This window comes from Podarcis muralis, chromosome 10 (genome assembly GCF_964188315.1).
Source record: "Podarcis muralis chromosome 10, rPodMur119.hap1.1, whole genome shotgun sequence".
NCBI classification, from domain to species: Eukaryota; Metazoa; Chordata; class Lepidosauria; order Squamata; family Lacertidae; genus Podarcis; species Podarcis muralis.
The window spans coordinates 64,817,259-64,843,768 of NC_135664.1; the positions used below are offsets into that span (position 1 = coordinate 64,817,259).

General features: G+C 47.9%; 1 protein-coding gene across 1 annotated transcript in view; it reads left to right on the forward strand.

Annotated features, from left to right (window-relative positions):
• Positions 1-26,266, forward strand: part of ST8SIA1 (ST8 alpha-N-acetyl-neuraminide alpha-2,8-sialyltransferase 1) — a 101,800-nt gene extending 75,534 nt beyond the window's left edge. The window contains exon 5 of the mRNA XM_028746034.2: positions 17,552-26,266. Within this exon, the coding sequence (XP_028601867.2) occupies positions 17,552-18,017 (466 nt within the window). The 3' untranslated portion in view covers positions 18,018-26,266. The remainder of the gene's footprint in view (positions 1-17,551) is intronic.
• The last annotated feature ends 244 nt before the right edge of the window (positions 26,267-26,510 follow it).

Sequence of the window (26,510 nt, forward strand, 5' to 3'; positions counted from 1 at the left end):
CTCCAGCCAGGAGAGGGTCGCGGGGGGTTTCTTTAGCCCCGCGCGCGTTCTCCCGGTTGGAGAGGTGACGCGCACCTATGGAGGCTCCTGCCATAGGCGCGCGTCACCTGGGAGAGGGTCGCGGGGGGCTGCTTTAGCCCCACGCGCGCGCTCTCCCAGCTGGAGAGGTGACGCTCGGCTATGGAGGCTCCTGCCATAGGCGCGCGTCACCTGGGAGAGGGTCGCGGGGGGCTGGTTTAGCCCCGCGCGCGCTCTCCCGGCTGGAGAGGTGACGGGCGCCTATGGAGGTTCCTGCCATAGGCGCGCGTCACTTCTCCAGCTGGGAGAGGGTCGCGTAGGGCTGGTTTAGCCCCGCGCGCGCTCTCCCGGCTGGAGAGGTGACGGGCGCCTATGGAGGTTCCTGCCATAGGCGCGCGTCACTTCTCCAGCTGGGAGAGGGTCGCGGGGGGCTGCTTTAGCCCCGCGCGCGCTCTCCCGGCTGGAGAGGTGACGGGCGCCTATGGAGGTTCCTGCCATAGGCGCGCGTCACTTCTCCAGCCGGGAGAGGGTCGCGGGGGGCTGGTTTAGCCCCGCGCGCGCTCTCCCGGCTGGAGAGGTGACGGGCGCCTATGGAGGTTCCTGCCATAGGCGCGCGTCACATCTCCAGCCGGGAGAGGGTCGCGGGGGGTTTCTTTAGCCCCGCGCGCGTTCTCCCGGTTGGAGAGGTGACGCGCACCTATGGAGGCTCCTGCCATAGGCGCGCGTCACCTGGGAGAGGGTCGCGGGGGGCTGCTTTAGCCCCACGCGCGCGCTCTCCCAGCTGGAGAGGTGACGCTCGGCTATGGAGGCTCCTGCCATAGGCGCGCGTCACCTGGGAGAGGGTCGCGGGGGGCTGGTTTAGCCCCGCGCGCGCTCTCCCGGCTGGAGAGGTGATGGGCGCCTATGGAGGTTCCTGCCATAGGCGCGCGTCACTTCTCCAGCTGGGAGAGGGTCGCGTAGGGCTGGTTTAGCCCCGCGCGCGCTCTCCCGGCTGGAGAGGTGACGGGCGCCTATGGAGGTTCCTGCCATAGGCGCGCGTCACTTCTCCAGCTGGGAGAGGGTCGCGGGGGGCTGCTTTAGCCCCGCGCGCGCTCTCCCGGCTGGAGAGGTGACGGGCGCCTATGGAGGTTCCTGCCATAGGCGCGCGTCACTTCTCCAGCCGGGAGAGGGTCGCGGGGGGCTGGTTTAGCCCCGCGTGCGCTCTCCCGGCTGGAGAGGTGACGGGCGCCTATGGAGGTTCCTGCCATAGGCGCGCGTCACATCTCCAGCCGGGAGAGGGTCGCGGGGGGTTTCTTTAGCCCCGCGCGCGCTCTCCCGGTTGGAGAGGTGACGCTCGGCTATGGAGGCTCCTGACATAGGCGCGCGTCACCTGGGAGAGGGTCGCGGGGGGCTGCTTTAGCCCTGCGCGCGCTCTCCCGGCTGGATAGGTGACGCGCGCCTATGGAGGCTCCTGCCATAGGCCCGCGTCACCTGGGAGAGGGTCGCGGGGGGCTGCTTTAGCCCCGCGCGTGCTCTCCCGGCTGGAGAGGTGACGCGCGCCTATGGAGGCTCCTGCCATAGGCGCGCGTCACCTGGGAGAGGGTCGCGGGGGGCTGCTTTAGCCCCCCGCGCGCTCTCCCGGCTGGAGAGGTGACGCTCGGCTATGGAGGCTCCTGCCATAGGCGCGCGTCACCTCTCCAGCCGGGAGAGGGTCGCGGCAGGCTGCTTTAGCTTCTTTAGCTTCGGAGCATCCTTCCGAAGCCTGGCGGCGGGAAGAGGTCTCTCCGCCCCGCCGCCAGGCTTCGGAGGAGGTCCGAGGACAGTGGGGAAGACGCGCTGCGCTTCCCCGCTGTCCCGGAGATTTCCCTATGGGCTTTCGTCTTGCGAAGCAAGCCCATAGGGAAATTCGTTTTGCGAAGCGCCTCCAAAACGGAAAACCCTTTCCTCTAGCGGGTTTTCCGTCTTGCGAGGCGTTCGTCTTGCGGGGTACCACTGTATTGCAAGCAGGTTGTGGGCAACAGGCTCCCCCCCCATTTTATTACTTATTTACTAAATTTATATAGGGTGGTAGAATTTTAGAGGAGTAATGAGAGGCACTAACTGAGGAACCCCCATGGGACGAAGGCTCAGAGCCCAGGGAGTGGTGGTGGGACAATGATGAGTGGTCAGAAGGAGAAGACTAGGACAAGATCTAGATGATGTCAGCGCATTAGAACAATAATCAGAGTGCTTTAATTTAAAAACAGAACGAAAGCAATAATGACAATAGCAAACAAAACATATACACAATCTTGCATTAAAAAGGAAAATGAGTTATTGTAACTTGGAAGTGATCAACAACGGCATGATTTCTTATTTTTTTAAACTCCATTATTTAATGATATTACAATTATAAAATGGATAATGATACATTAATCAACATTTTATTAACCTGCATTACTTTAAGCACTCATTGAACATAACCACCAATCAGAAGCGGAAGCAGGAGAGGAGGGGGCCAAGACGCAGCGATGGTGAAGAAGCCAGGGGGTCTCCCCCTCCTGCTGCGACGAGCTCCCCTCCCTGCCAGTCTTCTCCCTCTGACCATCCATTGTCATCCCACCACCTCTCCCTGGGCTATGAGCCTTTCCCCCTTGGGGGTTCCCTAGATAGTGCCACCCACCATTCCTGTGCGTGCAGCCAGTCCCATGAAACCAACTGAGATTGCTGTGGCATCAAAACCTTCCTCCTCCATTAGCATGGTACGGATCCAGGCACCCTCTGTGCCCCCTCTGCTTGTTGATGTTTTTAAAGGCAAGGCTAAAGATGTGGATCATGTCAGAAGTCATTTTGCCCTTATTGTGAACTCAGCATTTCTCAGGGGGTAATTAAAGGGGAAAGGGATTAATGTTGATGATGCAATAGTCAAGTTGCCTGCGTGTATTTTGGAGCTGTTTGCTGGGGCAAATGCACTGGTCTGCTGTTCAAAATTTTGTTTTGGAAATGATTGGATATCTGTTGCCAAATGATACAATTATATTATCACTGAATTATTTCCAATGAATAGTTCCAGAGCTAGGTTTGGAAGTGGTTTAAAATTTAGTGACAGCAACAACAATAATAATTGCTAAAGCTTTGTAGAAAAACTCAATACAGTACCATCAATTTTAAATCAATTTAAAAGGATCTGGAAGATATTTTAGGTAACTTGCTGTCCTTTAAATATTCTTCCATCATTGTAACATCACCTTGCTTTCCTCGATATAGCTCTGTGTAATAGCTTACAAATTGGTTTCTTATCTCTTTCGGATTATCTATAATTTTACTATTAATGTTTATGCTGCTCTCTTCTTGCTTCTTCTTTAACTGCCATGCCAACAATCTTCCAGGTTTATTAGCAAACTAAAAAAGAAGAAGAAGTCTTGAATTTGTTTTAATCTTCCATTCTATTCCTTGATTCATTATCATCGAAAGTTGGGTTTGAATCAGTTTAATATTATACTTTATCGATTCCTTCCCGGGGTTTTTGACAAGTTTTTTCTCGTTTTTAATCAGCTCCCCTAGCAATTCCCATGGAATTTTTTTTAAATAACATTTTGGAATGAATAATGTGCAGGACAATGTATATCAATATAATTTCTTGTAATATAATAGTACTTCGATTATGCTATATATCTACACACATATTTCTTTACTCCATGCATTATTTATTATTTGTTGTAGCTATTATTCTACTAAAAAGGGACCATTAAAAAAGTGAGAAGGGGAAGGAAGCAATGTCGTTAAGAGTAGCAGCTTCCCAGATGGAAAAAACGGAAGACAGAAGCTGTCAAGTGAGTGATGAACAAGAGGAAGTAGCTATCAGCAATTGTCCAAGATAACAATGGACCTTATAAACATATGAGCAAAAGAGGTGAGGCCAAAGAATACCAATTTAGGGAGGAAATCAAACAAACAAATAGAGTTAGGACCTTTTGGCAGGAAATTCCTAAAAGATCTGAGTGTCTCTTTGGTCCCTAGACTGAAAGAGAAACAAAAGCAGGAATTGAGAGGAATCCATCCAATTCCCACGTCAGGAAGGCCACAGGGCCTTCCGTGTTTTGTTTAGCATGTTCATTTATAGCAGGGGTGGCCAACTCCCAAGAGACTGCGATCTACTCACAAAATTAAAAACTGGATTAAAGAATCGTGGCAAGAAAAATTGATGGACTATGCAGAGCTGGCAAAACTGACATACAGTGGTGCCTCGGAAGACGAAATTAATTTGTTCCGCGAGTTTTGTCGTCTTGCGAAGCACGGTTTCGGAAAAGTTTTGGAAAAGCTTCAAAAATCACCAAAGTCTTCAAAAACCTCAAAAAAGGCTACCACACCGCGCGCTATGAGTTGCTCCTCGAAGTCAAGTCGCAACTGTATTAACGGTTTTAAGAAAAAGGAAACAAACTTGCAAGACGTTTCCGTCTTGCGAAGCAAGCCCATAGGGAAAATCGTCTTGCGAAGTAGCTCAAAAAACAAAAAACCCTTTCGTCTTGCAAGTTTTCCGTCTTGCGAGGCATTCGTCTTGCGAGGTACCACTGTATAAACTACGGGACAAGGCTAACTGTGACTTTAAGGATGAATGGGAACCCTTTACAAAGTATCTGAAGACACAACAAAGCGAACTGGACTCCTTGGCACGTTTTGAATAAACATTCACAAACTTTTTATTGATAATAATCAGCTAAATAGTTTGAGGATCTATACAACTTTGTAACAACTTTGTAACATGCAGAAAACAGCAGTCTCAGAGAAACCAAAGACTGGAACTGAGGGAAGTCGGGGGGTGAGGGCGGGTGGGTTTTGGGGGGGGAGGAAAAATGGGGGGGACGGACAAGGATGATATGTTTTTTGGGTAATAAAATGGCAGTGATCTGGGAGGTGCAGGGCAAAGTTGTTGAGCTTTTTTTTAGGGAGAAGGAAAACCCCGTTTTTGGGGAGTTCAAGTCTAAGCTGTTGCCCGTTTTTAAGAGAAAAAGAAAAAGGGGAACAGACACTCACCAGCAGATTGTAGACAGACCAACAGACAGTAAACCTATCTTCTGTTCTGGAGGGCGGGGTAAAGGACCCAACAATCAACCTTGATCTACCAAAAACTCCCGGGGATCTACCAGTCAGCCGCGATCAACCTGTTGGACATCCCTGATTTATAGCAAGGGGTGGTGAACCTGTGGCCCTCCGGGTGTTGCTGCATTGGCCATGTTGGCCGTGGCTGTTGGGAGTTAGAGTTCAACAACATCTGGAGGGTCACAACTCCCCCCAGACCTTCTGTGGGGGGGGGGGGAGAGCAAAGAAGCCTTGAAACCCACCAGAGAGCTGCTTTCATTTTCCATCGAAGCAGAAACCACTCCCAAAGAACTTTAGGAAATGTGTTTCATTGTGTAGACTAATTGAGATGGCTTTATTGCATTTATTGTGGAGGTAAACCAGTTCAAGATATTTGGGACAGTAACGTGGTCTGTTGATGAAAATAATGGTTGGCATCCATCTGTCTCGGGAGACAATGGAGGAGTGTGCCTTTGGGGGGTGAAGCCAAACTGTCGGAAGGTTACAGTGCCTGCTGTGGCTGTAGAGGCCGATATGGGAGAGACATGTTTTGTTGCAGCTGGGGCAGAGGAAGGCGTCCGGTTGTGCTGCTTCAGGTGCCCCATGGCGTTACTTCTCTCTGTGCTCCTCCCAGCGGCCATTTCTCCTCTGACCTCAGGTTCCGGACAAGAATGCAGCAAGCTGACGGTTTAATTGTACTTAGATTTATTAGTTTACACAGTAGTCACATTGAGAGCTCTCACGGAGCCCTGCTCATCTGAGGAAGGTCTTGAAACAACTGAAGGGCTTTTTCTCCAGCAGGAAATCTGGCACCGTTCGGCCTGCCTCTTGTTGGCCTGACGCCAAGCTTGGACTCTGCCCCTTTGGTGTGTTTTGGGAGACTCGGGGGCTAATTGAGTGAGTGTGTGGAGGCGGTTGGAGGATGGATGGTGGCTAACAGACTGAGGTTGAATCCTGACAAGACAGAAGTACTGTTTTGGGAGGACAGGAGGCGGGCAGGTGTTGAGGATTCCCTGGTCCTGAATGGGGTAACTGTGCCCCTGAAGGACCAGGTGCGCAGCCTGGGAGTGATTCTGGACTCACAGCTGTCCGTGGAGGCACAGGTCAATTCTGTGTCCAGGGCAGCTGTTTTCTAGCTCCATCTGGTACACAGGCTGAGACCCTACCTGCCCGCAGACTGTCTCACCAGAGTGGTGCATGCTCTGGTTATCTCTCACTTGGACTACTGCAATGCGTTCTACGTGGGGCTACCTTTGAAGGTGACCCAGAAACTACAACTAATCCAGAATGCGGCAGCCAGACTGGTGACTGGGGGCGGCCGCCAAGACCATATAACACCGGTCTTGAAAGACCTACATTTGCTCCCAGTACGTTTCCGAGCACAATTCAAAGTGTTGGTACTGACCTTTAAAGCCCTAAACTGCCTTGGTTCAGTATATCTGAAGGAGCGTCTCCACCCCCATCGTTCTGCCCGGACACTGAGGTCCAGCTCCGAGGGCCTTCTGGCGGTTCCCTCACTGCGAGAAGCCAAGTTGCAGAGAACCAGGCAGAGGGCCTTCTCGGTAGTGGCGCCCTCCCTGTGGAACGCCCTCCCACCAGATGTCAAAGTGAAGAACAACTACCAGACTTTTAGAAGACATCTGAAGACAGCCCTGTATTGGGAAGCTTTTAATGTTTGATGTATTACAGTATTTTAATTTTTTTGGAAGCCGCCCAGAGTGGCTGGGGAAGCCCAGCCAGATGGGCGGGGTATAAATAATAAATTGTTGTTGTTGTTGTTGTTGTTATTCCCTGTCTTCTTCTGAAACACTCTCCCCCCTCCCCAGTGCTAAGGCTGGAGGCTGCAAACTCTCTAGAGCCTGGTTTGTGTCAGCATGATCTGCTTTGTCCTGATTATTAGTAATATCCAAGGTAACACGATGACCAAGTACACCAATACGGTGTCAATATAAACTCTTTATATAATCTATGCAAAACATTGAACAGTATGAAATATATGAAATATGCACTCTCTGCAAAACCAAATAAACGGGAATCTTATAAATCTCTGAAAATCACAAAATATGCACTCTTGATGGATTCTCTTGAAAACATAGAACCAAATAAACATAAATAAGTCTCTGAAAGTCTTTGTAGACTATGCAAGTCTCTGAAAGAAGCAATTCTTATCTGGTGAAAACAAGCCATAAATCTTTGTTTTATGACGTCCAACGCTGCCGAAGTGGTCTGCAAACAGATGTAGTGAACAGTGATTCTCGATATACCCACTATTTCGTGAAATTCTTCTTTAGCACAGCAGAAGGATACAGAAATACTTCATAAACCCATCTATATGGTGAATGGAATTGTATAACACAATTGCTATGGAGCAGTGGTCATAAAGTTATGGAGCCTGGCTTGTGTCAGCGTGATCTGCTCTGTCCTGATTATTTACAGCTTCTTCTCCTCAAGGAGGGGGGCCCCTTGGGCTTCCACCTCTGTCGACATGGGAAGGAGGCAATTCTCCCCCTTCCAACCCCCTTCCTCTTCACCTTCACTGTCGCCCTGGAAAGGCATGTCTCTTACACCTGATTGCTGCTGCTGTTGTTGTTTAGTCATGTCCGACTCTTCGTGACCCCATGGACCAGAGCACGCCAGGCACTCCTGTCTTCCACTGCCTCCCACAGTTTGGTCAAACTCATGCTGGTAGCTTCGAGAACACTGTCCAACCATCTCGTCCTCTGTCGTCCCCTTCTCCTTGTGCTCTCCATCTTTCCCAACATCAGGGTCTTTTCCAGGGAGTCTTCTCTTCTCATGAGGTGGCCAAAGTATTGGAGCCTCAGCTTCAGGATCTGTCCTTCCAGTGAGCACTCAGAGCTGATTTCCTTAAGAATGGAGAGGTTTGATCTTCTTGCAGTCCATGGGACTCTCAAGAGTCTCCTCCAGCACCATAATTCAAAAGCATCAGTTCTTTGGCCATCAGCCTTCTTTATGGTCCAGCTCTCACTTCCATACATCACTACTGGGAAAACCATAGCTTTAACTATACGGACCTTTGTTGGCAAGGTGATGTCTCTGCTTTTTAAGATGCTGTCTAGGTTTGTCATTGCTTTTCTCCCAAGAAGCAGGCGTCTTTTAATTTCGTGGCTGCTGTCACCATCTGCAGTGATCATGGAGCCCAAGAAAGTAAAATCTCTCACTGCCTCCATTTCTTCCCCTTCTATTTGCCAGGAGGTGATGGGCCCAGTGGCCATGATCTTCGTTTTTTTAATGTTGAGCTTCAGACTATATTTTGCACTCTCCTCTTTCACCCTCATTAAAAGGTTCTTTAATTCCTCCTCACTTTCTGCCATCAAGGTTGCGTCATCTGCATATCTGAGGTTGTTGATATTTCTTCCGGCAATCTTAATTCCAGCTAGGGATTCATCCAGCCCAGCCTTTTGATTGCCGCTACAGACAATAAAATCAACACCATCATTGTTGGGGCTGCCAACAAGATGGTGTTGGACTACAGTTCCCATCATCCCCTACCATTGGCCATATTGGCTGGGGTTGTTTGACATTGGAGTCCCATGACGCCTTGAAAGCACCAAGTTGGCTTCCCCGATAAACGGCAATAATGTTCTCCGTTCTCGCAGCTCCAGTACTTGCATAGCCAAATAGCACCACCGACACACAAGAGGAAGGTATTGGCAGGCTTGAGGAAACCCTAAGTTATCTGAAAACGTATTTGGAGAAGGGAGTCATAAAAGGTGGGGATCAAATGAAGACCGAGCATCCTTAGGGACCATGGAATACTGGCTTTTGGAGGGGAGGGAGAGTGGAAAGCCACAGAGGATGGAATGGCCGTATCCCAGAAAAGCAATGCAGGAATGCAATTTTCAAATTCCCAAAATGAGGGGTGCCAGAAAGTTGTAACATGACTTGGGAATTCAAAAGATGTTTGGGCTAAATTAATACCATTTGGTTTTGCTTGGCAAGTGAAATGTGTGTAAAATTGCAAAAGAAATCGTTAAACATGATTGCCAAGTACTTTCAGTTATATATGTGTATCATTATTGGCTGTTTTTATTATTTAGCATTACCCGACGTTTTCAGGCGGTAAAATTAAAATTCTTCGGTTTTCCTAAAGCAGTTGATGTGCTTCTTCATCAGATGTAGTGTAGACTTAGCAAGCGAAACGTTGTCCAGCCATGGGAATAATAACAGATTTGGGTTTCTCGCACCCAGAAACAAACCCCTCGCTGAAGAAATTTGCAAAAAAAATAAACCCAAACAAGTTTCATTCCTTAAAATGGCACACCCCGATTGGCACACTGCAACAATTTTTTATTTTTATTTTTTCCTTATCCCGCTTGCTGTATGCATTTATCATGCCGTTTTCCTGGATGCTTTTATTTATTTATTTTAACTGCATTCTTGTTCTGCCTCTGGACTCTGTACACTTTGATTGAAAATGAGATGCATCTCACCCCAGAGAGCATCATTCCACCAAGGAACTGCAAAGCTGAGCTGGTTTTCTGTCCTGCAAAGGGCACTAAGTGCATAGAAAGAAACTCTGGAGTGTTTTTTTTGCTGTGCTTAACGATGCCCAAAGGAACAGAGGCAGGCTAGAACAGTGAGGAGGTGGTTCTGGTGGAAGAGTTCCTCCTCTCAGACAAAACAAGTAGAAACTGAACCCACGTAACTGCAGCGTTATCCGTTTTTTTGTAGTAAATAAGTGTTCTGGGATAATAGCCTGAGACAGAGCAACTGGGAGAGGCAGGAGCCTAGATGTGGGTGGATAAACGGATAAACTACTGTTTGTGCTTACTTGGATAAATTAGTTTACAGTGAGGAAAAGAGAGAGGATCGTAATGATGAACTGCGTGGGGAAGACTGAATGCACCATAAATGTTTTCCAAGGTGTTATGTATTGAGTTAAATAGGATCCAAAATGCAACAGTCTGATTGTTCCTAGAACAATAGGATTCAGAATGCCGCAATCTGATTGGTCCTAGAACAATGCAGCAGTAGGATTGGTCTGCAGGAGCCACCCAATCCAGCTCCAGATGAAAAGGAATCCACAACCTGATTGGCCTACAGGAGAATTCCGGAATTGGCCAATCATGTGCAGCCTATTGTGTAAATAATGTATATAAAGCAGATACTTTGGGGAAACTTCCATTCCTCCTCACCACTTTGAGCTGAATAAAGAGCATGAAATCCACTCTCGACTCTGAGTATATTTCACAAGGAAAGCGGTTGCCTTATGCTACATTAGACCATTGGCCCACCTAGGCCAACACAGTTGGTGGCTGTCAAGCAGAGGCCATTGTGTATTTGATGAGGAAAGCTCTGTAGCTCAGGGGTAGAGCATCTGTTTTGCACGCAGAAGGTACCAGGTTCAATCCCCAGTATCTCCAGGTAGGGCGGCTGGCAGGGAACTCTGTGCGACATCTGGCAAGCTGCTGACAGCTAGTATCAGGTAGTGAGGTATATGGTCCAACAGTCTGCCTCAGAATAAGGCAGCATCCTAGGTTTCTGTGCCAGCCTAGCAGACTGGTATCTTTCTTTCTTATAGATGGCAAGGGTCAAACACAGCCTGCAAGGTCTATATTTGATGGCCTGGTTTGAACACCATGGTCAACCATTGTTTAAGCATGACCTGAACAGCCCACCATGAGCCTTGGGCCCGCCTACGCTCCTCCGAGAGCCAGTGTGGTGTAGTGGTTAAGAGCGGTAATCTCGTAATCTGGGGAACCGGGTTCGCGTCTCCGCTCCTCCACATGCAGCTGCTGGGTGACCTTGGGCCAGTCACACTTCTTTGAAGTCTCTCAGCCCCACACAGAGTGTTTGTTGTGGGGGAGGAAGGGAAAGGAGAATGTTAGCCGCTTTGAGACTCCTTAAAGGGAGTGAAAGGCGGGATATCAAATCCAAACTCTTCTTTTTCTTCTTCTTCTCCTCCAGCGCAGCTTCAGGGAGGAGTATGGCACCATTTATTTCCAGTTTAGATTAACTGTAGCCGGTCGTGTCATCTGAACCCAGCCAACTGGCTAATGTGAATTATGGAGCTTATTTGGAAATTTAAATTCAAACCTTGGCCTATTAGCCTGCCTTGTTTAAGGAAAATATAGTTAATACCAGGCATCCCCAAACTCGGCCCTCGTGATGATTTAGGACTACAACTCCCATCATCCCTAGCTAACAGGACCAGTGGTCAGGGATGATGGGAATTGTAGTCCCAAAACATCTGGAGGGCCAAGTTTGGGGATGCCTGGTTAATACTAACCACAGTTTAGAGTTTGGAGATGACAGCATGCTAATCTGTGGTTACTCAGAAGCAGATGTTTTCAATCTTTGTGGCTGCAAAAGAGGAGGGCAAGGGGTGTGTGCACAGGCCAGTGGTTTGCTGTGGTTCATCCTCATCATGCTAAACAATGGTTTAGTGTGATGTCTGAGCGCGGCCTACGGAGGAGGCCCAAATGGGCTGCTTCTGTGAATGTACCGTCAACAGCAACCTGAGTCTCCTCCAGTGGATGCCTGGCAAAGGAGACATGTGATACGATATAATGGTGTTCCACCTTCCTTTCCACCCATTTTAAAAGAAAAGCAGCAACCAATGAATTGAAGTTGCAGTGAAGAAATGTGGGGAACCAGTCCAAGAGATCTGGAGGACGCCCCATTGACTGGCTCTGGTCTATACCCTGAGTATTACAACAACCTCAGCCCCACATGCGTATATAGCACTGGAAGGCAGGAGAACCAAATAAACAGACTTCCCTGAAATGTGCTGCATTTGAGGTGAGATACGAAATGCCTGTTGATATTGGCCCAATCTCACATCCCCAACTGAACGACACGTGTGCCCATCACAGACACCATTTCTTGATTTTGAAAGCCGTAGGCATGGCAATTAAACCCATGGAAGGGGAGAAATAAGGCATACACACACATTACAGTGGTACCTGGGGTTAGGTACTTAATTCATTCCGGAGCTCCGTTCTTAACCTGAAACTGTTCTTAACCTGAAGCACCACTTTAGCTAATGGGGCCTCCTGCTGCCGCCGTGCCGCCAGAGCACGATTTCTGTTCTCATCCTGAAGCAAAGTTCTTAACCCGAGGTACTATTTCTGGGTTAGCGGAGTCTGTAGCCTGAAGCATATGTAACCTGAAGCGTCTGTAACCTGAGGTACCACTGTACTTGCTTGTGTGGGATCCAAATGATTGGATACTTACTGGAGCGTGCCAGAAACTGGGTTTGGTGAAGGGTCTACCAGTGGCCATTAGCCATGGCAACTTAGCACAGCCTCCACAATCCAGAAGGTGTTCATTGAGGGTGCCAATCTCTATCAGGTTTGATATGTGAACCCACAGGTGTCCAGCCAGATACTACACTAGATTGGATTTACCATTAGTCCCCCTCCCAAAAAAATGCTAATTAGAGATTAATCTGTAAAATAAGCAGCATGTAAAATGGGAAGAAATGGAAATACCTGAGAGAGTGGGAAGCCAGGTTTTTCTTTTTTGGGTGTGTGTGTATTAAATTAGTTTTAATTGGAGTTGTCGTGTTATAAATTTGAAAAATGAATAGGCAAAAAAAGATATTACCATTAGTCCAATCCCACTTCATATGTGTTAAACCCAGCTATTCCGAGAATATGACATTTGCATTTAAATAGAAGCAAGAAATGAACCCTCCCGAGCCAGATGTGTTTCTAATTCTGGTTCGCTTTTTTTGGATAATAGTAGCAATGTTTTCTTATTAAGCTCAGCTTCTCTTTTATCTTCCTCGCATAATGTTTATGTCAGGGCTTATGATGCCTCCCCAGACTCTGATGGCGCACGTGACCCGCAAAGTCGCTATTTCAGCATTTCATATAGTTAATTACAGGATGAGTTGATGTAGGAGGGAAAGGGTAGCTATGAGCAGCCTCAAAGCAAGCCACAGCTGGTTTTGTTGAAACCTAAATGAATATTTGGAAAGCGCCCAACTTTCTATTGCTTATAGCAGGGATAGCCGAAAGGACGCCCTCCAGATGTTAATAGACTACAACTTCCATCATCCCTGACTATTGACCATGCTGTCTGCAGCTGATGGAAGTAGGTGTCCAATATCTGAAAGCTGCCACATTGGCTACCACTGGCTTACACAGAGGAGATGTCAGGTCCATAGATTTGCTGCCAGTTATTATCTCTTGCAAAGCCTATACAGTGGTACTTTGGTTACAAACACCTCGGGTTACAAACTCCGCTAACCCAGAAGTAGTACCTCGGGTTAAGAACTTTACCTCAGGATGAGAACAGAAATCGCTCGCCGGCAGCGGGAGGCCCCATTAGCTCAGGTTAAGAACGGTTTCAGGTTAAGAACGGACCTCCGGAACGAATTAAATTCGGAACCAGAGGTACCACTGTATTGAGCTGCCCCACATTACTTTGTGACAAAACTGCCAACCCAATTGCCATCTTCCTCTCTATTCGGATTTAACTCTTCTACTGGGTGAATCGTGGAGACAACCAATGGTCTACGTGTAACAACATGGAGCAAAACTGGAAAGACAGGGCTATCAGCAACAGCAGAAGTCAAACTGTGTTTCCTCCTCCTCCTCTCTTCCTAGTTGTTGTTGTTGTTTAGTCGTTTAGTCGTGTCCGACTCTTTGTGACCCCATGGACCAGAGCACACCAGGCACTCCTGTCTTCCACTGCCTCCCGCAGTTTGGTCAAACTCATGCTGGTAGCTTTGAGAACACTGTCCAACCATCTCCTCCTCTGTCGTCCCCTTCTCCTTGTGCCCTCCATCTTCCCCAACATCAGGGTCTTTTCCAGGGAGTCTTCTCTTCTCATGAGGTGGCCAAAGTATTGGAGCCTCAGCTTCAGGATCTGTCCTTCCAGTGAGCACTCAGGGCTGATTTCTTTAAGAATGGATAGGTTTGATCTTCTTGCAGTCCATGGGACTCTCAAGAGTCTCTCCCTAGTAAGGCGTTGTAAAAACAACAACACCCTCATGTTATGTGAAGTTTCCTTGATCGAGGGGTGGGGAACTACAGGAACTGATACTGACTTAAGGAACTCTTTGAGGAATTCCATGGCCGTGCATGCTCTACTGTTGCTATACCTACGGCATTACAAAGTAGTTCTTTATCATATTTAACGCCATGATTTTTTTATATCAGAGGGATGAAGTGGAAAGGCCTATTATTATTATTATTAGTAGTAGTAGTAGTACTAGTAGTTGTAGTATAATGCCCTTCATTTGAAGTTCCCAGGGCGGTTCACAACAGAAAAATACAAAACAAGAATACCGAGTGACTTCTAATATTTCCTTGTTTGGACAGAGCAGACTGCATGGCTTTTTAGTTTCTGATGGCCCATAGCCCTGGGGCCTCTTGGCTGCCTGTATTTCTTCCCATCTGCCGAACTGGGCCCTGCGCCTGTTGAAAAGTTGGCTCCCTGCGTTGTTGTCTAAGATAATTGCGAACGCCCCTTCTGTGTGGCCTTGCTGACCTGCTGGCGCTTTGCTCTTGGTTGCATCTGCTGCAATTCCTCTGCCAGAGGAATGATGTGAAGAGACGAGGACAAGTATCCGTGGTAATCCACTGGGCATTCAGCTCATGCCAAAGCCCGTCACACTGAAAGTCAGTACGCAAAGCCCAATGCCAGGGGAAGAAAGAGAACAAAGGGATCGGCTTCCTGTGTTAACTGATAGAATTTGCTCCCTCAGGAGCCAGTGATGGCCACCAACTGGGATGGCTTTAGAAGAAGATTAGAGGCATGCACAGGGCTTATGTTATCAGTGGCTCCTGGCCACAGTAGTGATGTTCTGCCGTCACTGTTGGAAGCAGCATGTGTCTAAATACCAGGTGCTAGAAACTGGAGGAGAGGCGCTGTGAGAACGGGATGCTGGACCTGAACCAGCAGGGCTCTGCTTGTGTTCCCACATTCTCCATTTCTGCAAAGGGTAGATTAGGGTGGGGCGATGTTTGCTTTTCAACATCCTCATATATCACTGGCTAAACATTGCAATACAGTGGTACCTCAGGTTAAGAACTTAATTTGTTCTGGAGGTCCGTTCTTAACCTGAAACTGTTCTTAACCTGAGGTACCACTTTAGCTAATGGGGCCTCCCGCCGCTGCCGTGCGATTTCTGTTCTCATCCTGAAGCAAAGTTCTTAACCCGAGGTATTATTTCTGGGTTAGCGGAGTCTGTAACCTGAAGCGCCTGTAACCCGAGGTACCACTGGCTTCACGGTTTTACCCACATTGTGATTTTTGCATAGCTCGCACATGCACATGCGCGCACACACACGTACACATCATTATTCACGATATATTGCCAGCTCAGGAATTATGAAACTGATATCACAATATGGATTTCAATCTGCTTTTGGATGAAATATAGATACATCACGCCCAGCCCTAGTAAACATGATGAAATGGGAAAACAGAAACACCAGGGGAGGGGAGAGAAGGGGGAGGTCTACATTGTATTTTTTGAAAAGTATTGAATTTATAAAATACTGTGATTATAAAATTTGAAAAAGGAAAATAGAAACACCAACCAGTTTGATAGAGCAGAAATATTTCAGTCATAGCTACCAGTATGTGCAATTTCTTTCCAAATCAGCATTTGAATCTAAGGTGTAAGCCATTTGCTTTTTTGGAAATACAGTGGTGCCTCGCAAGACGAAATTAATTCGTTCCACGAGTTTTTTCTTCTTGCGAGTTTTTCGTCTTGCGAAGCACGGTTTCCCATAGGAATGCATTGAAAATCAATTAATGCGTTCCTAGGGAAACCGCCTTCAGACCAGGTCCGGGGACAGTCTGTCCCCCGACCTCTTCTGAAGGCTGGGTGGGGGGGACAAGGGCTTTTCTTCCCACTGCCAGCCTTCAGTAGGCTGTTCTGAAGGCTGGCGGTAGGAAGAAAAGCCCTTCTCCCCCCACCGGACTTCAAAAGAGCTGCGGGAAGTCCGGAGGGGGTCCAAGGGATTCCCTCACTGCCGCCTGCGTTTAAAAGGACTCTGGGGAAAGCCGCGCCGCGCTTTGCTGCTTTCCCCGGAGTGCTTCTAAAGGTGGGCGGTGGGGAGGGAATCCCTTGGACCCCCCGGACTTCCCGCAGCTCTTTTGAAGTCCGGCGAGGGTCCAAGGGATTCCCCCCCCAGCCGCCCGCGTTTAAAAGCACTCCGGGGAAAGCAACAAAGCGCGCCGCGCTTTGCTGCTTTCCCCGGAGTGCTTTTAAAGGTGGGCGGTGGGGAGGGAATCCCTTGGACCCCCCGGACTTCCCGCAGCTCTTTTGAAGTCCGGCGAGGGTCCAAGGGATTCCCCCCCCAGCCGCCCGCGTTTAAAAGCACTCCGGGGAAAGCAACAAAGCGCGGCGCGCTTTGCTGCTTTCCTCGGAGTGCTTTTAAAGGTGGGCGGTGGGGAGGGAATCCCTTGGACCCCCCAGACTTCCCACAGCTCTTTTGAAGTCCGGCGAGGGTCCAAGGGATTCCCCCCCCAGCCGCCCGCGTTTAAAAGCACTCCGGGGAAAGCAACAAAGCGCGCCGCGTTTTGCTGCTTTCCCCGGAGTGCTTTTAAAGGTGGGCGGTGGGGAGGGAATCCCTTGGACCCCCCGGACTTCCCGCAGCTCTTTTGAAGTCCTGCGAGGGTCCAAGGGATTCCCCCCCCAGCCGCCCGAGTTTAAAAGCACTCCGGGGAAAGCAACAAAGCGCGCTGCGCTTTGCTGCTTTCCCCGGAGTGCTTTTAAAGGCGGGGGCTGGGAGGGAATCCCAAGGACCCCCGCCGGACTTCCCGATGCTCGGGGAAAGCAGCGCGCTTCGCTGCTTTCCCCAGAGTGCTTTTAAACGCCGGCGGCGGTGACCATGCCCCGCCCCGTCCCCGCCGCCCGGCATCGGGGCATGGTCCCGATGGCGGGGGCGGGGGGAGGCGTTCCCGTCCGCCCCCCGGCATCGGGGCATGGTCCCGATGGCGGGCGGCGGGGGGAGGCGTTCCCGCCCGCCCCCGGCATCGGGGCATGGTCCCGATGGCGGGCGGCGGGGGGAGGCGTTCCCGCCCGCCGCCCGGCATTGGGGCATCGTTCCGAAGCCCGGCGGCGGCGGGAGGAGCTGTCCCCGCCCCGCCGCCAGCCTTCGGAGGAGGTCCGAGGACAGCGGGGAAGACGCGCTGCGCTTCCCCGCTGTCCCGGAGATTTCCCTATGGGCTGTCGTCTTGCGAAGCAAGCCCATAGGGAAATTCGTTTTGCGAAGCGCCTCCAAAACGGAAAACCCTTTCGTCTAGCGGGTTTTCCGTCTTGCGAGGCGTTCGTCTTGCGAGGTACCACTGTATTACATATTTTTGTCCAAAATCTTCTTTGGTCTCAAAAAATCTTCTTTTTTATTTTATCAATAAAATATTGATAAAAAAAAAACAAAATCTTCTTTGGTCTCAAAAAGCCTTCTCCATCAGTACTCTCAAGGCCTTTTCAAACTGTTTTGAATCGATTTTAAGGCATTGACTTGTTATTCCTCTCTCCCCCACCCTTGCCCTTGCTGTTTTTGAACAGGTTCCAGAACCTTCTTTGGTCCCGAAAAGCCTTTGTGGACAGTGTTAAAGTCTACAACCAGAGCTACATCTATATGCCGGCCTTCTCCATGAAAGCGGGGACAGAGCCCTCTCTCAGGGTCTACTACACCCTAGCAGACGTTGGCGCCAGGCAAAAGGTGATTTTCGCCAACCCAAACTTCTTGCGCGACATCGGAAAGTTCTGGAAGAACAAAGGAATCCATGGAAAGCGGCTGTCGACGGGCCTCTTCCTGGTCAGTGCAGCCCTGGGTTTGTGTGAAGAAGTAACGATTTATGGGTTCTGGCCCTTTTCGATGGACCTGCATGGGAAGTTTATCAGTCACCACTACTACGACAACATCTTGCCGGATTCGTGGTTTCACGCTATGCCGGAGGAATTCCTACAGCTGTGGTTTCTCCACAAAAGTGGCGTGTTGCGAATGCAGCTTGAACATTGCCAAGCGTGAGAACCTGGGAGAACCTGGGTCTGAGGGAGTTGGTCTCGCCAAACGAACAAACTGGGGAAAGGCTGCGGGGACTCAAAACCCAACCTTAAAATGGGATTTGCATGGAATGCTACAATAACAATTGCTCCATTGATAACTTGAAGATGGACAGAGGAGTCGGAGTCCTCACGGGCAGTGTTTCATGAGGTGATTGGTGGTTATCTCAGCAAAATGGCGGGATTTGACTGGGTGTTGCCAACGTTGCGACTCAAGAGCGTCAAGCAGTTTGAAGAGGGGTAGGGGGTAACAAAGGGCTTTTGCTGAGTATTTCATATTGCTCAGATTTAAGACTGGCAACCCATTCAATTGGGGATATGGTTTCCTTTTGGTTTCCTTTTTTTTGTTTCCAAAGCTGGATTTTGAAAGGTGCCTGGAGTCAACCATTCCTGTTTCTTTCAGGGAGTATTGAACAAGTCATAGGACAGTGCCAATTTTTCTCTCCTTTTTTTGTTTTGTTTTGTTTCGTTTTTAAAGAAAATGACAGGTTACTCCTTTCAATAGCAGTATTCTCCAGTCCTTGTAGCATAAACTGGGAAACCTTTTTTTTAAAAGAAATGTGAATGTTTTTTAAGCAAAATATTTATTTTTTGATGAAACAATTGCCCGGTCTTTCCACACAGGCCTATTGCTGTAAGGTAATAGTTGCTGTTGAGCAGTCCAGATTGCTCTTGGTCATGAAACCCAAACCTATTTGATCCCACGGTGCAGAACTGGGCACAATTCTGAGCTGGCCTCGCATTGTCAAAATGCCGAGTACCTGCACATTTGAGGAGCAAGAATCTGGCCTGGTTGATAGACCCTGGGCAGTCAGTTCCTGTTTTTGTAGACACTTAACTGGAAGCCAATTTTGCAATGCCTGAAAGTTGAGTGCTGGGTTTCCAGTATGGGCTTCATCCTACATTCCTTTGCATCCCAGGCCCACCAAGAAGGTGGTGCATTGTACTTAAGAATCAGAACTGCTGTTCAGACTTTGGGGAGGAACCACAGGTTCAATCTCCCAGGATCTATCTCTCCGAAACAGAGGGTCCTAGGTCGCAGTAGGAAAGGACCTTCTTGTGTGAAACCCGCAAAGGTGGCCTGGCCATGTATAATGCAAACTTCACTTTGCAATTGCAACTTTCTTTTGTTCATGTCAATGCTGTCTTATTTTGACCATGGTTTGTGCTTAACCCAAACATTAGCCATCTCATTCCTTCTCCCTGGCCACCCCCAGCAAAATGACGGAGCTGATCGATTCAGTTTATATATGTGAACTTTGTAGCTGCAGTGAGGAGCCGTAAGCCAAGACTGATGGTTTTCTCATTGCAACACTTTGCCTAAGTGTCAGATGGGCGCAAGCTGCCAATGATGATGTCACCTGCATATTTCCAGCCCTTGAATACCTGCCATTCATTTCAGCGGTGCTTGCAAAGGGGGAAGCGTTTCGGTGATTTCTTCATACTGGAAAACAGCCACGTCTAGGGTTCGTCAAACTAATAAGACCCTGAGCGCGAGCAGACGGTTAGACAAAGCTAAGGGCTTATTCCCAGAAATGCATGTAAGTCAGGTGCAAGCAGGGCAAGAAAACTGCTCCCCAAAATTCCCAGTTTTGCGTCTGCAAATTATGGTGTTGAATACTTTCCAGTATTCTCTGGATGCTCCCATATTTTCCGAATCTCCACTGAATATTAATTAGGGATTCAGCCTCTGATAAAGAAAAACAAAGAGCATATGCTTCCCCGCCCTCACAATAAAAAAATATAGCTTTATTCATGTGCAGAATTAAGCAACCATTTATTTAGTTTCGCTTGATCTAAATCTGCATATGAATAAAGCATTACTTTTGGATGAAAGGGTGTATTTTAAGATGACATATGCTACAGTAGGTGCCACCTTAGAAGTGATGTTTTTATTCTTTAATTTTCTTAATACATTCCTCCAAGGAGCATACATGGTTCTACTCTTCCCAACTTTCACCCTCGCAACAACCCTGTGAGGTACGTTAAGCTGAAAGACTGTCACCAGACCAAGGTCACGCAGCGAGCTTTAAGGCTGAGTGGGAATTTGAGCCCTGCTCTCCCAGGTCCTACTCTGACACGCTTTCTAGTGTGCATGGTCCTCTGTGTGCAAGTGACAGAGGCATGCCTCTTCTAAGTAGTTATAACAAAAATAACTAACTTTTTTTAAAAAAAAATAGTGTTGACCAATTAACCAGGAATGGCTTTTTAGTCAGTTCAACATCGGTTTAGCCTAACCAGTTCTTCAGTTAAAAGCTTGTGACACTTAACGCATATCTGCACTTGACTTTCCACAATAGTTGGTTTGAACATTTGATATTTTTCAGAGTTTGATAGTTGACATGTTCAGAATGGTTGGTGGGGTTTTTTTAAGTGCTTCAGGCACTTTTAAGTGCTTGGCAGCATATGAGATTTCATAGAAGATGCTGCTTGCCAGACTATGATACTTGAGGAGTGCTCATGTTTCCGATGTGGAGGTAGAAACTTCTACATACAGAATGTGTATTAAGTTTTCAGGTGTGAGATTTTTATGTTCAGGATTTGAAAGAGAAATTGGGAAATTGTGAGTTCAAAATGTTTACATTCATTCCAGTTTGAGGAACATCGCTTTTTTAATTACATTACTAGTTGCAGTGGCCAACATATGACAGGATAAACCTGTCCCCCATCCCAAGTGTGGCTCCCACTTTGAAGTAATTTTCTAATCTGAGAAGCAACAACATGTTCAGTTTTGTGTTAATCGATATTAGCAGTTTTGCGCATATCTGGTGATAACGAGCTTATCTGTAGTGCTACACGGTCAATAACCACTCGCTGAAATTATTCATATGAGAACACCAGAATAATGCTGAGCCAAAATTGGGAAAATCTTAGTGGCATTTTCCCTCCATGAAGGAGGCCTCTCTCCTTTCAGTGATTTTCAGGGAAGCTGCAAAAAGAGTTTGGATCATGGCTTTCCCTCCAGCACCTACTAACAGCGAGGACGATGCTGTCTGCAGTTTCCTCGGAACTGGCTTATTTCACATCATCGCATAGCTGAATCTGATTGGCTGGGTGGCCACCACCTCAAAGCCATTTCAGAGAGAGGACAAGAAGAATCACACCCCCTCTCAATTGGCTTTGTGATGCAGTTTGCCACATCACATGTTGATAACAATGTGAATCCTGATTGGTTGGAATTTCAGTCCCAAGCAGTAAGCGCTGCAGCAACAGCCGAGAGGCGTTTTGAATATCAGTGATCAGGTGTGAAAAGGTTAACTTGGGAGTGGGGAAATTTCGCTTCCCAGAACCTCCCCCCCTTTTTTGTGCAAAAATGTACACTAGGGAATTTTCAGTACAGTATTACACTCCAATCTATTCCATGGCTTGCTGACTTATTTAAACAGTTCTTTTTTTAAATGAGGGGTGGGTAAAAAAATGAGCAGGCCATTGGGGGACCTTTGCACTCAAACCACCTTGACAGCATTGTTAATAATAATAATTTTTTATTTATACCCCACCCTTCCCGGTTCAGAAAACCGGGCTCAGGGTGGCTAACAACAAATTTAAAACACTTACTTGATGCAACAAAACCAGCATAAAATACAGTGTAAAACATGAATAACAATAAATTCAGAATTCAAAAATCAATTTGTGGAAAAATCCATCCAATAAACATTAGATGATCACCAGGGCTAGCTGGCTAAATTAGTCCTATTTGGGCCAGCGAGGAGACCAGGGGAGAATTAGCTGTGGGAACCCAGAGCAGGTAATCTTCATAAAAAGGGGAGGGGGAGGGAAGGAAGGGGAATAAAAGATCAGGCTAAGTTCAAATTGAAAGCCAGGTGGAATAGCTCTGTCTTACAGGCCCTGCGGAACGAAGTTAAATCCTGCAGGGCCCTGGTCTCGTGGAACAGAGCATTCCACCAGTTCGGAGCCATCACTGAGAAGGCCCCGGCCCTGGCGGAGGATAATCTGACTTCATTAGGGCCCAGGACCTCTAAACTAAGATTATTCATGGACCTTAAGGTCCTCTGCAGGGCATACCAGGAGAGGCGGTCCCGTAAATACGAGGGAACTAAGCCACAAAGAAGCAGTATATAAATCCAAGAAATGGATAAATAACATTTTAAGGTCCCCGCCTCTGCCTTTAACCGTATACCTAAAGACATAAAACGTCTAGAGGACAAATAGGTGCTTGAAAATGTCTCTATCCTATAGGCACAGTTGCTAGGGACCTAGGTTTGGATGCAGGTCCTGTTGAGTGAGCAGTAAGTTGCAAGACTGGGTTTGTTACCGTTAGGTGTGAAATGATCCTGAATATACACATATTGTGGTGGAATGGTCAGCATCTGAATGAAGTGGCAACACCTAGCTTTCTTATTCCTAAATTTCACTTCCTGTTCATGTACATGCTTGAGAAGATACTCCGTGCCAATCTACAGCTTCAGAGAAAGGACACGATACAGCCTCCTCATATTGTTCTGCTTCAGAATGCAGGGGAATAGTTGCCCCAATGTCTCACTGCAAATTTAAAAGCAGCAGATCAGGGAGGTATTAGAACCTCTTGGTCTGCTAGCTTTCTATGAACAGGGAGCTTTGTGGAGGGAGGAACTGCGTTATGCTACACTATCCACACACACTTAGCCAAACCAAAGATTGCATCTGGCGGGTAGTGCCCCTGGTTCTGTTATTGCACTATCAGTGGCTTAGCATTATGCTCAAACCTTGGCTTATGGCTTGTCTCGCTCCAGACAACACACTCGTCATAAGCAAGGCTTACAAAAACCATGTTTACAAAAACCTTTTTTTTTTCCCCTGGGGGAGGCGATCCACAAGACTGGATCAGCCCATCATGCTAAGCACTGGGTAGCACAACAGCAGGCTTCCTCAAACTCGGCCCTCCAGATGTTTTTGGCCTACAACTCCCATGATCCCTAGCTAGCAGGACCAGTGGTCAGGGATGATGGGAATTGTAGTCCGGAGGGCCGAGTTTGAGGAAGCCTGCACAACAACAGCCAGGCCTTGAATAATTGCTGCGTTCATGATCTTTGCTCTGGGAACTTGAGATTCTTCAAAATATATATATATAAATATTTGAAAATGACATTTGTTCCAGGAACTTGTACATTTGCTCATCCACACTAAACCATGGTTTGGCTCTGCATTCCTTATGAGCTGGATGATGCCACGGTCTGCATTCTAAGGTAGCACAGTCTCTGGGGTGCTGAGCTTTGGGGGGGGGGGGGGACTCTAATTGGTAAAGTGCCAATTAAGCATGGAAGTGCAGAGGGCCTTTTATTTTACTTTTTTGTAGTTGGGTTTGCACACACAAAAAAAACATGGCTGGTGTACACATGTAGGAACAAACGTATCTCCAAACGTCAAATAAAACAGTAAGGGTACTGAGAGTTGTTAAGAGACCCTTATTCCCTGTAAAGGTAAAGGACCCCTGACCATTAAGTCCAGTCAAGAACAACTCTGGGGTTGCGGCGCTCATCTCGCTTTACTGGCTGAGGGAGCCGATGTTTGTCCACAGACAGTTTTTCCAGAATGACTAAGCCGCTTCTGGCGAAACCAGAGCAGCTCACGGAAACGCCGTTTACCTTCCCGCCGGAGTGGTACCTATTTATCTACTTGCACTTTGACGTGCTTTCGAACTGCTAGGTTGGCAGGAGCTGGGACCGAGCAACGGGAGCTCATCCTGTCACGGGAATTCGAACCGCCGACCTTCTGATCGGCAAGCCCTAGGCTCTGTGCTTTAGACCACAGCGCCACCCACATCTCCTTATTCCCCAGCTACAATTCCCAGAGTTTCCTGGGAAGAAGGATTATTGTTATTCAACTCTGGGAATGGTAGTTCTTTGAGGGGAGCACCCTTAACACACTACAGTTCCCAGGATCCTCTGAAGGAAGCCATGACAAAGTGCCATCATAGTAATTTAAAGGTGTTGTGCAGGTGTGGGCCTCGTTATTGTTTTGTGTACACACCGTGAAAGCAAAAGCTTCAGGCTTCAACCAGTTGGGGATGGGTCATGCTTGGAGGTTGCATCTAAAGGTCCCCTCCTTCCAGCAGAAGGAGCACATCTGTCCACGAAAAGTGAGATGTTCTCGGAGAAGGGCTGCTGTTGGAGGAAGCCTCCTTCCACCAGAGGAAGGGAGTCTTTGGATCTCACCCATAATTTGCACACATCCCTAAGATCCCAGATCACCATCCCATTGGATGATCTTGTTGAGTCCGGAAGTAGGGAATTGCAAATGGGAGGTGCTGGTGTATGAAAGCAGGATGAGGCCACAAAAGGCTGAGAATGGTTTAGGATCACCCTTGGGTGGGTTTTCAGAAGAGAACTGGGCCAGATTTTCCAGAGCTGTACATAACTGTGTTGTTGAATGTAGCTAATGCCATGATGCAACACAAGAGACGATGTAGTGTGCTAACTGGTGACCAAATGCTCCCCACCCCCCTTGTTTTTAATGTTCCAAGCCAATAAGATTTTTATTCTCCTCTCTCACTTGGGATCACCCCCCTTTCGTTTACTGCGATCTTTGTAGACTGCCATCCTTGGCTTTTCTCTCTTTGATCATCCTCAGCCCAAACTGTATTAGAGAAATAAAGCAGCCCTTAAGGGCTGCTTTTTTGAGGGGGGGAGGGGAGGAATAATTACAAGGCAAGTGAAATGTAAAAAATAAAGTAGAAATGAAATGTTGGCAGCTTATATAATGTTAGCCCTTCACTTTGCAATCAACAAATTATATAAGGAACCCCGTTCCGTGGCTGCTCTGATGTTCGTGTTGCCTAGAGGGCTGCTTTATTTTTGACTCTTACACAGGCACAGAATAATCCCAGGACACTAATAAATGAAAGCTTTTGCGGAGGAATCTCTCAGCCTTGGGACACTGTCCTGGCTACACACTTCTCGCTGTCTCTGCTTTGCCACGTCAAGCTTTTTAGGCCTGGCTGGAATGTGTCCTTGAGCTCTTGGCAATGCCTGTTGCTTGCTTGGATGGAGCGCAGAGAGGGCTCCTTGTTTGTGTGAATGGACGTGGAAAGCAGCCTACTGTACAAGGGTGATATTTGCTCCTGGTGACCCGTGCCTCTGCCGCTGCCTGCCGCTGCCATGTTCTCGGAAGGTTAGCCAGAAAAGCAATGCGACCCTTGGCTTGGAAAAGTGCTGCGCACTGGGAAAGGGGTGTGATTTAACTCGTAGGCAGCCTTCATTTCCCTTGACAGTTAAGAGCGCTTGAATGTTCACTGCGGTACGAGGGACTGCTGCTGGGAGTGGGGAATTTGCACTCCCCCGCCGCATGCGCAAAAGCGCTTGAGCATGCCTGCATAGACCAAACTTAGGTGCCTCCCACTAGTTCTTTTGATAACTTGCGCCCAGCTTCTAAGCATTTTGTGGGTGTTGTCCCCAGTGGCAATGCTAAGCTAGAATCAGCCCACAATGAACATTCTGGTGGCCAATAATTTCTTGATCTACGGTGAGAGGGGGTTCGATGGCCATGTGTATTTTGGAAAAAAATTGGGGGGCGAAGCAAGGAGTATTAATGCCCACAATGCCATTGAGGCGTCTGTCTTTGTGGTTCTCCACACGCACACTGTTCTGTTCCCACTCAGTCTAATGGAGGAGCTGGTTTGCTGAGACAACGCTTCGCGTACCTGTGTTGATCCCTCGCATAACTACAGGCCACTCCATGTATCCAGGGGAAACAACTCAGGGGAGCCCACAACGGTGTCTGGGCTAGCAGATCGTGCGCATGGATCCTCGCTGCTTGCGTGCATGTATCTTAGCGTGCATGGAGCTCCCCCATAAAGATGACCGAGAGAACCCTGGCAAGTTGAAGAGCTCCGCATGGGCATCAGAGCTCCTCGCCTGCAGGGAATTGCTGGAACAGACCATGGGAGCGTAAAACACAAATTATATCAGAATTGATTGTAGGTCCCTTTCTATAAGCAAGTTGCATTGCAGGGGGCTGGACTTAGATGGCCCTTCCACCTCTTATCATTCTAAGTGATAACTTCCATCTAAACGAAGGATACACAATAGTGTCTTTTGCCGAGCCAATTTGTTGTCGGTGTAAGAGTCTTCCTTGGTTGATTTCATTCTGTCTGGATGTACCTTTGTTCAATATGAATTTATCACTCAACTGTCCCTTAGGAGAAATTTCTGGAACAAAAAACTTTGAGCCTGCCAGGGGCCATTGAGTATCATTATTAATAAAATACTACTTTTACACAGTGTGTTTCTTTTATTGCGCAAAGCCTGTCCAAATTCCTCTTGGTTCCATTTCACAAAAGGGGAAGTGAGGATGAGTGAACTGACTGGGTGTGAGTCCTATTGAATTCTGTTTCGTAGTAGACATTAGGAAGTCTCTGTAAACCCTAAAAAGTGTCCAGTGTGAGGAAATGATTATATCTCCCGTTAGCTCTGATATATAAGCAGATAGGTGAACATTCGATACAGTTCACCCGAAAAAT